General features: G+C 40.4%; 1 protein-coding gene across 1 annotated transcript; it reads right to left on the bottom strand.

The window, feature by feature from the left end:
• Positions 1-915: 915 nt before the first annotated feature.
• Positions 916-9,818, bottom strand: LMOD2 (leiomodin 2). Its single transcript, XM_012762068.3, has 3 exons — positions 9,432-9,818; positions 1,809-3,158; positions 916-1,297 (listed from the first exon to the last, which is right to left on the bottom strand). The coding sequence occupies exons 1-3, from the start codon at positions 9,702-9,704 to the stop codon at positions 1,271-1,273; spliced, it is 1,650 nt and encodes a 549-aa protein (XP_012617522.2). The 5' UTR covers positions 9,705-9,818; the 3' UTR covers positions 916-1,270.
• Positions 9,819-15,375: the final 5,557 nt, after the last annotated feature.

Raw genomic sequence — 15,375 nt, 5'->3', positions numbered from 1 at the left:
GAAACAATCCTCTCAGTTGTAGATAACTCAAAACTCTGTATATGAAACAAACAATTATCGAATGAGTGGCCCAGAGAGCTTGCCAAGACCACTGTTATAATCTGTAGGACACAAAGGATACATCACTAATCATAGTTAATACAAAGGACTTTAGAAAGGATTTATAGCTTTTCATAAATTAGAGTGGAGGACTAGTGTGTAGTGAAAGCAATTCAATACATCTTTCTCTGTTTGAATTCAGACCCTTCTTGAGTGACAAGGGCGGGGTGCAGGGATAGCTGTGGATTGCAAATACATGTGCCTATGTCCCTAAGTGTATTTTGTGAATGTTAGCATCACAATTTCTGTAGAGCAAAAACAATAAAAATTAAAAAAAAAAGGCTGAGACCCGCTGGACTAAGGCTTCTCCAAGGAGAATATAAAGGGAGATTTGAATAGTTCACCTTTAGCATCAGTTACAAGGTAGCTTTGAATTTAGGGGGCTTATTTTCCAGGCATTCTCCTAGCATTTATTTCCTTCCTACCAGGAAAATTCCTAACTTTCAATTTTTCTTCTGGAATAATTGATTTTAATAACGGTTAAGTTGACCTTTGTGTACCTATTGGACTTATGGAAATACATGAGCATCAGCTGCCATCCTGGGTCTAGCATCAATAAATCCAAGATGGTAATGGCCACATTGAGGTCTTTTCCCAGCCTTTTATCTCACTCTCAAAAGAGGCTTCTAAGAAGTTTCTTGATTCTAGTCCTTTAGAAAGAAGTCTGATCAGATTTTCTTAGACATGAGGAAACAAAGAATGCAAATGCTAAGGACCCAAACCTTGTTTGGGTCAGAATGTAATATTTTTAATATTCAGTAACATTACATACACACCTGAAAGATGTATCAACTCACAGAAAAGTATTAGTTCTGCTTTTAAAAAATGGGAAAACTTCAATCCAAATTTATTGGGATTACAAAAATAACAGCACATTTCATTAACTGGTTATAGCTCAGAGTTACCAACACATCCAGAGATATGAAGAGCATCTTTAAATTAAATGCTTCTTGCCAATACAAATCTCACAACATAAAAAAAGAAATTTATGTTCATATTTACAGAAGAAACATGCTATTGTTTCTTAAAATTCTCTTTGGAATTAACAGGTGAGGCTATTTTTAAAGTCAGGGAACATTTCAAATTGAAGAAGTTATTTAAGAAACATCTCACAATCCATTTTATTTAATACCACTGAACAGTTCTGCATCCTCTTCTAAAGATCGTGTTTTTATCGCAGAGCTTCTGGAACTTCCACCTACAAAAATAGGGGATTTTCTTTCAATGAAACAACACAAATGATAGAGTGAAAAGTACCTGTAGGGTATGTCTCTAGCAGGATTCTCTGAGAAGAACTGAAACACAGACTGATTATTGCTACATAATTTACATTATAAATTAGGTATCAATCACTTGCAACTTTGCGGTAAAAGTTTTGACAAGTGATGAATCCTTTTGGGATGTAGATTATACTCCCTGATTTTCTTATTAAAGGAAGTGGGGTTTTTATATGTTGGAGTGTCTTAAAATGGTCCTGGCCCTTATAAGACTCACAGGCTAAGAAGGTGGCCCAGGCATACCTCTCAAATGGAACTGTCCTCACTCACATGCCTGCTCCTGTGCTTCCATCGTGGTATGCTTACTCCCACACACTAAAATACTTTAAAATATTAATAAGTTTTTAAAGAGGAGACTTTAGTACCATCATGCAATGGAGGCCAACCCATTTACTAAATCTGCACCCGAATGGCTGTTCTCAGGTCACTCACCCGCCTCAGCTGTCTCATGCTGCTTCCCCGAATGGCTTCCATGAGATTCTCATGAGCTGATCTCTGTGGGGTGGAAGGTCGGGAACTGTCTTCCGTTTTCTTCTCTTGCACTGACCTCAGAGAATTTTTTATTTCCTTTAGGACGTTGTTTGGCTGTTTCTTAACCTTTTTCCCTTTTTTCTTTTTCTGTCCATTTTGTAATGCCCGTTTGGCGCTCTCCTGTTGTTTGATGACCTCTGCGATGTTGCGGGTGATGAGCTTTTTCTCGGGGAGTGGAGGAGGAGGGGGCGGCGGGGGAGGAGGTGCGGGCAGACTCTGGGGGGGAGGAGGAGGAGGAGGAGGCGGGGGTGTGGCCACGGGAGACAGAGGGCGGCTCCTCACAGTCTGCACTTTCCTGGGCACTTTGGGGGACGACCAGGGAGAGTGCTTGGGCGATGCGTAGGGGGAAGAGCCCGGCGTCCCTCTTTGCCAGACTTTGGTCCTCAGATCGGATCCTCCATGATGCCCCTCTTGCTGCTTTTGCTCCTGCATCCGCTTTTGCCTCTGCTTGTCCATGTTTCTGGTCAGAATGCTCGTCATGCTCATCCGTGGTCCTGGGAGCTCGAAGTGGTAGCCCAGCCGCAGCAGCGTGCTGTTCTCCTTCAGCAGCTTGACGATCTCCATCTCCACCTGGCTGCCCATGATGTGCCTCTGGTTGTGGAAGCGCAGCTCCGTGAGCACCGCGTTGCGCTGCAGAGCCCTCATGATGGCCAGGATGCCCTTCCCTGTGATGAAGTTGGACTCCACGTTGACGCTGGTGATGTGCTGGTTGACGCCGAGCATGTCCGCGATGGCCAGGGCCGCGCTGTCGTCGGCGCGCGTGTTGGCCAGGCTGAAGGTCTTCACCACCGTGTTGTCCTTGAGGGCTTCGGCGAAGCGGGCAAGGGTCTGTGTCGTGATGTTCTCGATGTTGTTCAGATTGACTTCTGTGGTGTCGGGGTCATTGTTTTTGATCTTGTCCAAAGCATCCTCAATAACCGTAGGGTTTCCACAAGGGTGGATGGCAGCCGGTGGTGACTCTGTGTTCCTTCTACTGCTGTCGTTGGTCAAGTTTATGTTCTCTATTTGACTTTTAAATGTCTTTGGCTTAGAGCTGTCAGAATTGACACTGTCGTGATTGACTGCTCCATTAATACCTCTTGCCGTTTCAATTGTTCTTTCCTCTTCATCACTGTCTTTCTCCTCCTCCTCCTCCTCCTCGGACTCCTCCTGCTCCTCCTCCTCTTCTGTATACACCTCCTCAGAAACCTCACTGTTAGTTTCAGTGAAGATAAGCTCTTCCTCGCTCTCCTCTTTATCTTCTTCTGCAACCTAAAGAGTATGGTATCATCATTAAGTTTTTCATTTTTAAGCACGTTTTTAAAAATTTACAAAAGTAGCACATGGCAAGTATTATAATACACAAGTCTACAATTGAAAAAAAAAGTTAGCATTCCCCTGCTTCTGAGATCTCTTTAGTTGTGGTGACCAAGGTTAGCATTTTGTTGCATAACTCTCAAAAGCTTTTTATGCAAATATTTCTTTTGTTTGCTACAGAATATCCAGAATTCAATTATTGAATAAAAATCTATTATCATTTGTCAGTTTGAACAAATAAGCCAGAACTTAAGCTTTGGAAAACCCTTGATGAATTTTCAATTTCTTGACTGCTGATTCTTCACTACTTGACTCCTCATCTACTTCAATTTAGCAAATTCATCTCTCCCTCTGGAATCACCCCTTGTCCTTCCTTGCTTTTCCACCCAAAACAAAGGTTGCAACAAAAATGTACAACATGTTCATAAGCTCCCCTTTTTGATGTTCAAAAATTCTTCTCCAAATATGCCATCTATAGTAGATGTGACAAAAGCCTAGTGCTCTCTGCCCTGGCTTGTCTCAGTGTAGACAGAAGGAGGGGTGTCATTTGCTCCTCCAGCATTTTCTGCCTAATGCAGTAGAGCCCGGCACCGGGACGCGGCGACTCCACACCACCTGAGGGCGCTGCTGTGCCGGTCCCAGGTCTGGGGAAGAGCAGTCCGGGGGTGGGACTGTTGCTCAGGACAGCAGGAGATCAAAAACCAGAAAACATTCAGGTCGCCCTTTTCAGCAAATCAGCTTGAAACCTCCAGTGAGGTCAGGGTGAAATGAGACGGACTGCAGAAGACAAGAAGATAATCACTCGTGGTGCCCACTGGATTCTAACCCATAATGTGGAACAGCACAGAACAGTAGAAAATCTTGAAGTAAGTCATTGCCCAGCCTGATGGTCTTAAATTATTTAGCAGGTATCAATTATGAAAGGCTTTCAGGCAAACACAATTCCATTCTACCTTTGTCTTTCCTATTTACAACACTTACTGTACAAAGAAGCCCAAGTGTCTAGGCCATACCACCTTGGGTGTGCCTGATCCTGTCTGATCTTGGAAGCTAATTAATACTTGGGTGGGAGAAGCCCAAGTGACTCTTCTCTTTTTCTTGCTATCTTTTCTTTTTTTTTCCTTTCCCTTTTTTTTTTTTTTTTTTTTTTTTTTGAGACAGAGCCTTGCTCTGTTGCCTGGGCTAGAGTGCTGTGTTGTCAGCTTAGCTCACAGCAACCTCAAACTCCTGGGCTCAAGCGATCCTCCTGCCTCAGCCTCCCGAGTAGCTGAACTATAGGTGAGCACCCCCACGCCTGGCTATTTTTTTCTATTTTTAGTAGTTCCTGGCTAATTATTTCTAATTTTTAGCAGAGATGGGGTCTTGCTCTTGTTCATGCTGGTCTTGAACTCTTGAGTACAAGCCATCCTCCTGCTTCGGCCTGCGCCTGGCCTCTTGCTATCTTTTCTTTTTTTAAAAAAGTCTAGAAATTGATGATAGAGCCCAGTGTTCCCTCATGCTATCTTTTTAGTCCTTTTCTCTTTATAATCTCTGAAGCCCTAGGACCCTCCTCTGTCCTCAAAGCCGTGATTCTTCCCTCTACAATGGCGACTATTTTTTTTTTTTTTTTTTGACCCCCAGAGCTCCTGCTGCCTGAGGCATGTGGATGAGCTTTGGAAAACACTGTACATGTTTCCAAGTTTGTTTGCCCGGTTGCTATCACAAAACAGCTTCCAGTTATCCACTTGTTTGGAGTGGCAGGCACCAAGTGATGGCCTGGGGAAGGGTTCAACCCCTCCTGGGATGACCCGTCCAGTCTTAATTTACTCACTGCTTTAGGAGCAGGAGGGAGAGGGATACTCAGAGAGAGAGAGAGAGAGGGAGATGTCTTGCTGTAGCTGGCTGCAAGTCACAACCCAAAAACACACACACAAAAAAGAGTTTGGCTCTAGCTAACCCTCTTGGCATGTGTGAGGAGAGGGAGGAAGCTTTAGATGGCCAGCAGTGGAATAAATGGATTAACTGGAGGAAGGAAAGAATCGTAGGCTGAGTTTTCTTCATCCCCACCCTGCCCCAAATCCTTTATAATTGTATGCCATCTCAGCTGTGTGTGTGTGTATGTGTTTATAAGTGTGCGTTTTTAGCTGTTTTAGTATTTGGAGGTAAAGGGGGTCTGTCTCAAAATCCAAGGTATATGGCTTTTTATGCCACCTTTATATTTTATCCCCTTTGGTTTTACAAAGACCTTTAGGCTCTACCTGCAAGAGCTGTTTTTCCCTCAAAACGTACCTAGAAAGATAATTATTTAACGAAGTGAGTTGTCATATAACATCTAAATGACACCTCTTTTGGAAAGCCTTCTTAGGCAGCCCCCTCAAATTATTCCTGCAATAGGGGTTCTCACAGCATTATACCTCCCCCATAAAATATCCATCAACTTTGTTAGGTTATTAGTATTAGGTTATTAAGACTGTTAGCTGGGTGAGGGCAGGGCCATGTCTGTTTTTCTCACCTAGCGCAGTGCTTAGCATGTCATAGGAATTCAATGAATATTTGTTTCCTGAATGGATCTAAGTTTACATTGATTAGCAGCAGCTGAGAGCCAGGTCTAGCTCTAGGAAAAAGCAACGATAGAGTCTGGGGGTGGGGATGGTGATAAGGAGACCAACTCTCCCCGTTTGCCTAAGCCTAAAGCATTGCCCAGGTAACAGGATTTTTAGTTCTAAAATCTAGATAGTTTTGGAGAATCTGAGATGGCTAGTCACACTAGGTGGGGGACATCTGGAAAAAGAACACCAGAAGAGAGAAAGTTGCCTAGAGATGAGAGGTAGAAGGATGCAAAAACCGGACTTTGCCTACTTTGTAAATTATTCTGGCACTGGGAGACTGTTCTATTGCAATTTTCTATATGCCACTGCCTTGGCGTCAACCCTGATACGTTGGAGAATGGAGGTGGGAAGGGGGGGTAGGGTGAGGAGGTAGGGGATGGTGAGGGGCTGAATGGGGAGAAGGTGGATGTTGGTACACTTAGAGAATACATAAGGCAATGAGAAGGAGGGGGCCAAGCACTTCCTGTGATCACCTCCCTGACATCATCACATGAACAAAGAGACAAGAGGCTTGGTTTTCAGTTCTGGTTCTGGTTCCTCCCATAAAGAACAGATCGATTTTAGACAGGTCATTAAACTTCTCTGGGTCTCAAACAAACTATAGTATACAGTTACCCTTGAACAACAAGGGTTTGACCTGCACGGGTCCGCTTATATGTGGATTTTCTTCTACCTCTGCCACCTCTGAGACCTCTGCCACAACCCCTTTTCTTCCTCCTCGACCTACTCGACATGAAGACAATGAGGATGAAGAACTTTAGGATGATCCACTTCCACTTAATAAATAGTAAATATATTTTCCTTAAGATTTTCTTAACATTTCCTTTTCTGTAGCTTCCTTTATTGTAAGAATACAGTATAGAAAATATATAATATATAAAATATGTGTTAATTGACTGTTTATGTTATCAGTAAGGCTTTTGGTCCACTGTAGGCTATGAGTAGTTAAGTTTGGGATGAGTCAAAAGTTAGATATAGATCTTGGACTGGACGGTTGGTTGCCCTAACGCCGGTATTGTTCAAGGGTCAGCTGTATTTGAGCAGTTCTTAAGCTTTAGCTTGTGTCATGATCACCTCGAGTACTTGTGAGACCACAGATCCTTGGGCCCCATCCCCAGAGTTTCTCATTCAACAGATCGAGGGGAGGCCTGGAATGTGCAGTTCCAAGAAGTTCCCAGGTGATGCTGCTGATTGAGCACCCTCAATTTTGAGATGGTCTTTGGGCCAACAGAACTTAGTTTGAATTTCAGTTCTATTTGCAAAACGTTAACCTTGAATAACTTTCTTTTTTTTCCTCCTTTTATTTCATCATATTATGGGGGTACATATATTGTTGGGGTTACATATATTGCCCCTACAACCCCTCCCCCTCTCTGTGCCAGAGCTTCAAGCGTGTTCAACCCAAAAAAGCATAAGACATTCTATTACAAGGACATCTGCACCTGAATGTTTATGGCAGCACCATTCACGATTGCACGGTCATTGAGTAACCTCACAGTAACCTCACCTTTCTTAACCTCACATAGTCTCATGTGCAGAAAGGTAAGAAGGAAGTGAGATAATGTATATGTAATATGAGGAAACTCATTGGCACCTGTGCCTGAGATCCAGCAGATGCCCCAGCTGGGGGAGCTGGGCCAGTGGGTCTCCTAGGGCCCCTGGGAACACCAGTGCAGCATAAGTTTGTGTGAACCCAGGTGGACAGGAGGCTGTCATTCAACAGGTGTACACTTGATTTTCATAAGCCTTTACAGAGCACCTGCTAACCAAGATCCCTCACCCCTTCTCATGGTCCCTACCTTGGGGCTTTTCATGCAGCTACCCCCAACCCACCGCTCAGCTGCTTTGAGTTTTTTCCAGTGGTGGGAATTGGATTTTCACCACCCCCCCCCCGCCCCCCGCCCCAATCAGCAAGCTTCTGCTCAGCACTCCGTGTGACTACAGATAGCTGGCCAGCGGGGAAAGTGTAGTGGGAGAAAAGTTAACTAGCCGAGAAAGGAATCAAAGTTCATAAACACGGCAGCCTTTCTAATTGACCTGATAAGCCATTGGCAGTGATAAGCAAAACGTTTGGCAGGCTCAGGTGGGTTTTGTCCACAGCTGACAACAGGCTTTGCCCTTTGGTTCCCACCACTTTCATGACATTACGACATTAAAATGCCTTTGTTGGGTTATTGCTACAGTTGGCTGTTATGTCCTGGATATTCTGAGATAATTTTTTACTTATTAGGGAAATTTTTTAACGAATATATTAAAAATGTCATTATATTTTATCAGACTTTGTTTAGATGCTCATTCCCACATCAGAGGAAAAAAGAAAAACCTCTTAAAATGATGGTTGTGGAGAAATTGACTGTCCTTCCTCCTCACCTCCCCTTGTAGCTCCTCATCCTGGGTGGCCGCTGTGGCCCTTGGCAGTCACTGGCCAGATCCCAGTGACCGATCCTGCGATGATTGACATGGACACAGCTCACACATATCTTGCTGCAATTGTGGCCCGCATGCCCTATCATCAAGATCAGCTAACAGCGCCTAGATTAGTACTGTGGAAGTCTTGCCTTCGGCTTTAGGCCAATTTGACTTTAGATGATTCCTGTGGAGTGTAGAGGTTTTAAACTGTTGTTCCTGGCTGACCTGTGTTCTTTCATAAATTCAGGAAGAATTTCTTTGTCATATTAACATTGTATGTGATTGTTCTTTCCCCCCGAGGACAGTCTTTTGAACTTGCTTCTGAGAATGACTCATTTGGCAAATTCAAAGTAACTGTTTACTAGGCAGTACACAAGAGCTTAGTAGACTTGAGCTCCAATATAAGCACATTTCCTGGCCTCAGAATCATCATTATAAAGTGGGAAGGAGTCTTAGAGATCATCTACACAGGTGTGCTTCACCTGGGTCCTCAGATGGGTTTCAGGATGTCATGTGAAAAACCTATGCAAAAGTTTGTGTGTATTTGCATAAGCACATGTGTATTTTCTTGAGGAGAAGGTCCATAACTTATCAAAATCTCAAAGAGACTCTTGATTTGCAAAAGAAACACTGTGTCTAACTCCCTCAATGGACAAAGAGAAAGAGAATCCTGAAGAAGTGACTATTCAAGGTCTAACAAACTAATGACAGAGCAGGGACTACAAGGCCCCCGACTCTCAGTCCCATGCACTTCCCGCCACCCTACACTTCCTGGTGTTAGAAAAAAAGAACTATGTTTACTATAGCCACTGTCACAATCAAAGCAACCAGAATTCCCATTTTTGTTTTTATAGGAGAAAATAAATGTGCTTAACTGAAACACACACACACACACTTATCTCAGAAACTTATATGCTATATCACCAACTTATAGCTCAAATAAGACTTACGTTTAGGAAAATATTTAAACCCATACCTTGGTTGTGAATTATTTTCCTCTTGAGATTCCCATTTTTAGTCAATCAAAGAACCCCAGTTAAGAATTTTACATGTTATGATCCACAGGGTGGTCATAGAAGTTACATCTCAGCCTGAGACACTTTTTAGTCGCAGTTACAAATGGGTTATAAGAAGATTAGAGTGATGCGGACTGAGAAGTTAGAGAAAGCAGAGGTGCCTGGGTTTGGGGTGGGGTGGTGGGAGTAGCCAAAGAAAAGTCCCAGCAGCCTACCTTTCCACACTCCCCCAGCCTCTCCTTCTCCAAGAGTTTTTGGGACTCCTTTTCCCAGTAGGCCATCAGTGCCTCTCTGCTGAATGTCCCCGTGGGGGTTTTCTCTGTCAGACTCTTTTGCCTTAGCCCCACTGGGAGGTTGCGATCAGGTTCAATGTCTTCCAACTCCCGCTCCAGCTCCTTCAGCTCCTCAGCCGACAGGGAGGCGAGGAGCTCGTCCTCATCGATGGATTCATATTTACTAAGTCCTCTTCTGTAGCCAAAGGTAGACATGGTCCCTGCTTTGTCAGACCCGCAAGGAGCTCGAAGAATCAGGCATTCAAGGCTGCCAGAAGCAGTCAGAGAGGCAAGTGGGAAGGCAGGCCAGCAACTGTGTGTGCTAGGAGTGGCTGCAGTAGCCTTTTAAGAGTGGTGAGACAGGGCTGTGACAATGTGGAGAGGGGTGAAAGCATGCGCTGTTTTAAGCATCAGACGTCAGCTAGACATTTGAACACAAAGAATGTCACATCGGTGGTGGATGGAGGTCTCAGAACCAGTGGGGATTATTAACATACTGGCCAGGGCCATATTTAGCTGAGCTGATAGCTCATGAGGACAGGCAGAGAGTGTTTCAGACAAGGACTAACACATGTCTTACTGTGTGTTCAAACAACAGGGAATAAAATTTATTTTGAAAATGACTTACTATCACCGCAGTGGCCATGAAAAGATCCTTTCATTATAATTTTAGGGGTTGAGGCATGTCTCTACAATACTCTGTGGGTAGTTTTTCTGGTTCTTCTATAAACATTCTGTGGGTGGTATTGATGGGAACAGAAGGTCATAATGATTTAGTACTTTATAATTGTATTGCACTTTGCAGTTTACAAAGCACTCTAATATAGTTCCCTAACCTAAGTCCTGTGAGATGAATAACATGATTCTCATTTATAGATTTTGGCAACTGAAGGCCCAAAAAGATTAAGTGAAAAAATTTGAAGTCAGACAGCTGGAAGTGCAGAAGTAGCTTTCTCCACTGCACAAAATGGCTTCCTTCTTCTTACCATACGTGTTAGTGAAAAACTAAACTTGCAAATAAAGCGCCAAAAAGACAAATAAAAATACTGGGTATGATTTATTAAGGACTGGACTTACGCTGTGTCATTGTAGTGCTAAGCATTTTACATGTTTTATATCACTTAATCCCACAATGCTGTAAGGTATATATTATTGTCCATATTTTACTAGTACAGGCTCAGAGAAGTTAAGAAACTAGCCTGGGAGAACAGAGCTAAGAAGTGGTAGAGCTAAAATTTGAACCCAGATTTTTACCTGGACTGAAAATTGAAGAGATGCTAACTTGAAATTATATATGAGAACATATTCTTATAAATGTGTTAAAATAGATATATTGCCTATAGGAATTCATAAGACAAATACCATGTTAACATATAGATATATAAAAGTCTATTAAAATATATATGTATAAAAATATACATTTATGAATACATGTATAATATATAATTTGTTTATTCATTCAGCAGTTGGTGAATATTTGAATTGTTTCTAGGTTTGGATTACTATGAATAATGCTATTGTGAACATTTACAATGCAAATCTGTGAGTGGCCACATGTTTTCATTTCACTTCGGTAGATATGTAGTAGTGGAATTATTGGGTTATATTGTAAAGTTACTTTTTGAAAAACTGTTTTCCAAAATGGTTGTACCAATTTACATTCCTGCCAGCAATGGATGAGAGTTTCTCCACATCCTCCTCTATTACTGTTTGTCTTTTTAATTATAGTTATTTTAGTGGGTGTGAAATGGTAGTTTTAATTTTCATTTTCCTAGTAATGTAATCATTTTCCTAATGATGTTGATCATCATTTTATGTTTTTATCAGCCATCTTAGCTCTTCTTTGGTAAAATATTTATTCCAGTCTTATGCCCATTTTTAAATTGAGTTGTCATCTTATTGAGTTGTAAGAGTTCTTTATATATTCTGAACACAAGTACTTTATCAGATATATAATTTGTAGATATTTTCTCCAATTCTGGGTCTTTTCTTTTGGTGTCTTTTGAGAGCAAATAATTTTAATTTTCATGAAGTCTAATTTATTGATTTTTTTTCCTTCTATTGCTTGTGTTTTAGTGTTAGGAAATTTTTTTCAAACCGAAGACCACAGATATTTGCTCATGTTTTCTTCTAAAAACTTTATAGTTTTAGGTTTTTGTACTTTCTACTCACTTTGACTTAATATTTTTGTATGTAAAAGGTAAGGGTATAAATTCATCTGTTTGCATGCAAATCTCCAGTTGTCTTAACACCATTTGTTAAAAAGACGATCTTTTCCCTTATTGAATTACCTTGGCACCTTTGTGAAAAATTAATTGACCATAAATGTAAAGCTTTATTTTTAGATAGTCAATTCTGTTCTATTGATCTATCTGTCTATCGTTATGCCAATACTACATGGTCTTAATTACTGTACCTTTGCAGTTCATTTTGCACTTTGAGATCGGGAAGTGTAAGTCCTTTAACTTTGTTCTTTTGCAAGAATGTTTTGGCTATTTTGATCTTAACTCATTGGAGTATTCTGCCTCCAGAAATAACTATGACACTTTTCAATGATGCTAATAAGAGAGATGATGATGATGAAACTAGAAATTATGAGTTCACTGGCTTTTTTTTATAGCCTGTAGCATATAATTTTGTATAGCCTCAGTGGCAAAACATCTTTTTTTAATTTGAAATGGGTTTGATTTTTGGCAATGACTTCAAGTAATGACAGCCAAATCTGTTGGATGAGATGAGTTATTCAGTTGTATAAAGACATTTTAGATAAAAAGATGAATAAGGATTACAACCACGTAAAAAACTATGTGCTTTAATAAAAGAGAGAAAAATGCATATAAATGATAGCACAAGTTCATTCTTTTAACAATTATCTATTGAACATGTCTCATATGTTGACCACTGTGTAAGTTTTAGGGTATATAATTATGTACAAAAGTACTGGAATTGTGTTTTACTCTGTCTCTCTCATGTTTGTAATTTTTCTGTAACACTTTTATGTTTTTTTGCCAATTTTATTTGCCAATTTACTAAACACACACTACATACTAGATTCTAATTTAGTTGCTGGGGGTAGAGCAGTGAACAAAACCAACGAAGTCCATTCCTTCATGGAGCTTACATTCTAGTTGAGGGAGACAGACAATGTATAAACAAACACATAAATACAGACTAGAACAGACAGAAGTTCTGTGGTGAAAAATAGAGCAGGATAAGAAGGAAGAAAGATCATGGGGTAATATTCATGTAGGATGATCTCTGTAATAAGGTAATATTTGAGTACAGATGTGGGAAAGTTAGGACTTGTTGCATGCAGATTATAATACACATTTTGTGTGACTATAAAATAATTACTCAGATATTCTTAGAATCACAAATTCTTAGATTTCAAAGGGAATTTCAAATACATGAATTCTCTATCACATCACTTCTGTAAGTGATCATCTAGTGTTTGCTTGGGAACATCTTCGGTGAAAATAGCACATTTTCAAAAACTCGTTCCATTGTTGGATGGCTTAAATCTATAGAAAATTCTTCTTTCTATTTTATTGATACCGATCTCTTGAAAAATCCATCCATATGTTTTTAATTTTCTTATTGGGACAACCCAGAATAAATTTAGCTTCACATGAGTTTTTTCTCCCAAATCTTGGGTGTGTCATTAATGACTCTGAAAATGGCTCCAGAAGGGAAAAAGCATTTTTGCTGTGTGGCAACATCAGTGAAAAACAATTATGACCTCTCAAGGATACTATGTTAAAAACAAGGGTTATTTAGATATTGTATTATATTTGTTACAAATCACTCTGGTGATGATAATAATTAGAACTCATGAATGATCTTAGTTCACTGGATCCCCCTGCAAGTATCCTCCATAAACTTTAAATCTATTGAGTAAATTCTGCTGAGTAATCAGACACCACCACCTAACCCTGGCTGGAGTGAAGTATGATGAATAATTTAGATTTTTTTTCGAACCTTCTCTACACTGAAAAACAAAATCCAATCACATATGTATTCCAAGCATCAGCATTTTATATTTTGGAATTTTTACTTGGTCACATTGTGTTTTTGAGAATTGTTTTTAGAGTCAACAATAATACAAGCCTTTTGAAAACTAGCATCTTTTTGTTTAAAAAAATTTCTACCTAGGGGAGAATTTTTTTTCATAGTTTTTGATTCCCAGTAAGATGCACTCAGATATACTGTATCTCCTAATATACTGGTAATTCTCTTTTCAGTGAAAATACAGCATCCTCTTTCAACCTTTTTTTCCCCCTTTGTTTTTTTTCCTGAAAATGCTATTATTTGTGTTTGTTTGTTTATTCAACATACATTTTCCAACTACCTGCTTTGGGACAGGTCTGTGCTGAAAGGTAGGATTACAAACAGAAAACCAGAAATTGATCCAGTCTCTGCCCTCAAGGAGTTCATACTCATGAGAGGGAGGCAGACGGCTGACAATAACATAGTGCAGTGACAGCTCCAGCCCGGAGCCAAGGACAGGAGAGAAGAAGCAGCGCAGCCCATGTCCTTAGAGTCAGAGAAGGCACAGGATCAGATTAAGAGCTTTCCAGGCAAAAAGAGCAGCCTTTGAGCAAAGGCAAAAGAATATGAAAAAGGAAAAAACAAAAACAAAAACCAGACTTTGGCAAAGAGGTATAAAGTAGGTGGAGTTGAGGCAGAAACTGTCTCTGATTCATGTACTATTTTTTAAAAATTGCATTGGTATCTGCCCCTAACCCCTTTTTAATAGTCAACCAGTACCATGTCCTGCACATGGTAGGTGCTTAAAGTTGTTGAATACTTTTTATTTGAGGGGCTCTCTAGCTCATGCCAAGTAGTTGTAGACTTTATTATCATCTATTGTTAAGTGGGCGTCTCTAGCATTACCCGATAGCCATCATCCACAGCCATCGTTTGCCACAGTTGCCTAACAGGCCACTGCTCTTCTTAGCAAGTGTCCTGACATTAATGGAGACTCAACAAGAAAGTGACCAAAATTCATGAGAGCCTCCAAAAAATCAGCAACACCAGCCCTGCCAGCACATCTGGTATTTCAATAAATAGTATTTATAGGTGGTGATCAGAGCCCTCCTAACTACACATGCATGTCATGCCTACTTCAGTGTAACAATCTGTGTGGAAGGACAGTCCCACTTCCTGAAGACAATTTACTTTGCTTGTGGTTTGTATTCTTTAGGCAGTTAATGTTTAGAAGTATCGAGAGACTCTACCAATTGGTTTTTTGTTTTCCTACTCTAATAATCCCCAAATTTCAGGAAGAATTTGGTAATTTCAGAGATTATTCATACTTCCAAATGCTTAGGCATTCCTAATTATAACCACAAGACAGAGTTAAATGAATGTATAACATGAATATATTTAATTAATATATTTAATATTAAAATATATAGCATGTAATATATATTTTATATTTAATTAAAATCTTCATTTCCACTGGTCCTCTGCTTTATTCTACAGTAGACCCTTGTCACTCACAGACTAAATATGTTTTGTTTCAATGATTTGAGAAGATCTGTATCTTCAAGCTTAGGAATGTTTCATGAAACTACCTACAAAATCTCTATCAAGTGTCTTGCTGGTACCTAAAACTCAACCTCCCCTAAACCAGTATTTTGATGTCCCTTTCTGCCTTCACCATCCTCACCCTCAGACTTCCACATTTCTGAAAATGGTGTCCTCCTCCACCAGTTGCTAGAGCCTGTGTGTTACCCCTGCTTCCTTCCTTCACCAACGTGGTCATATTCGATCATAAGGCCTGGGCTCTTATATTTTAAGCAGCTCTTGAATTCCTATTTCACTTCTTGCTATATTCCCCTTGTCTCAACTTGAGCCTAAGCTGTCCTCATTTTCTTGGGTGATG

This window comes from Microcebus murinus, chromosome 9, assembly GCF_040939455.1.
Source record: "Microcebus murinus isolate Inina chromosome 9, M.murinus_Inina_mat1.0, whole genome shotgun sequence".
Taxonomy (NCBI): Eukaryota; Metazoa; Chordata; class Mammalia; order Primates; family Cheirogaleidae; genus Microcebus; species Microcebus murinus.
Note: the sequence above shows the minus strand (reverse complement) of the source record. Positions and strands in the feature narration are given on the sequence as shown.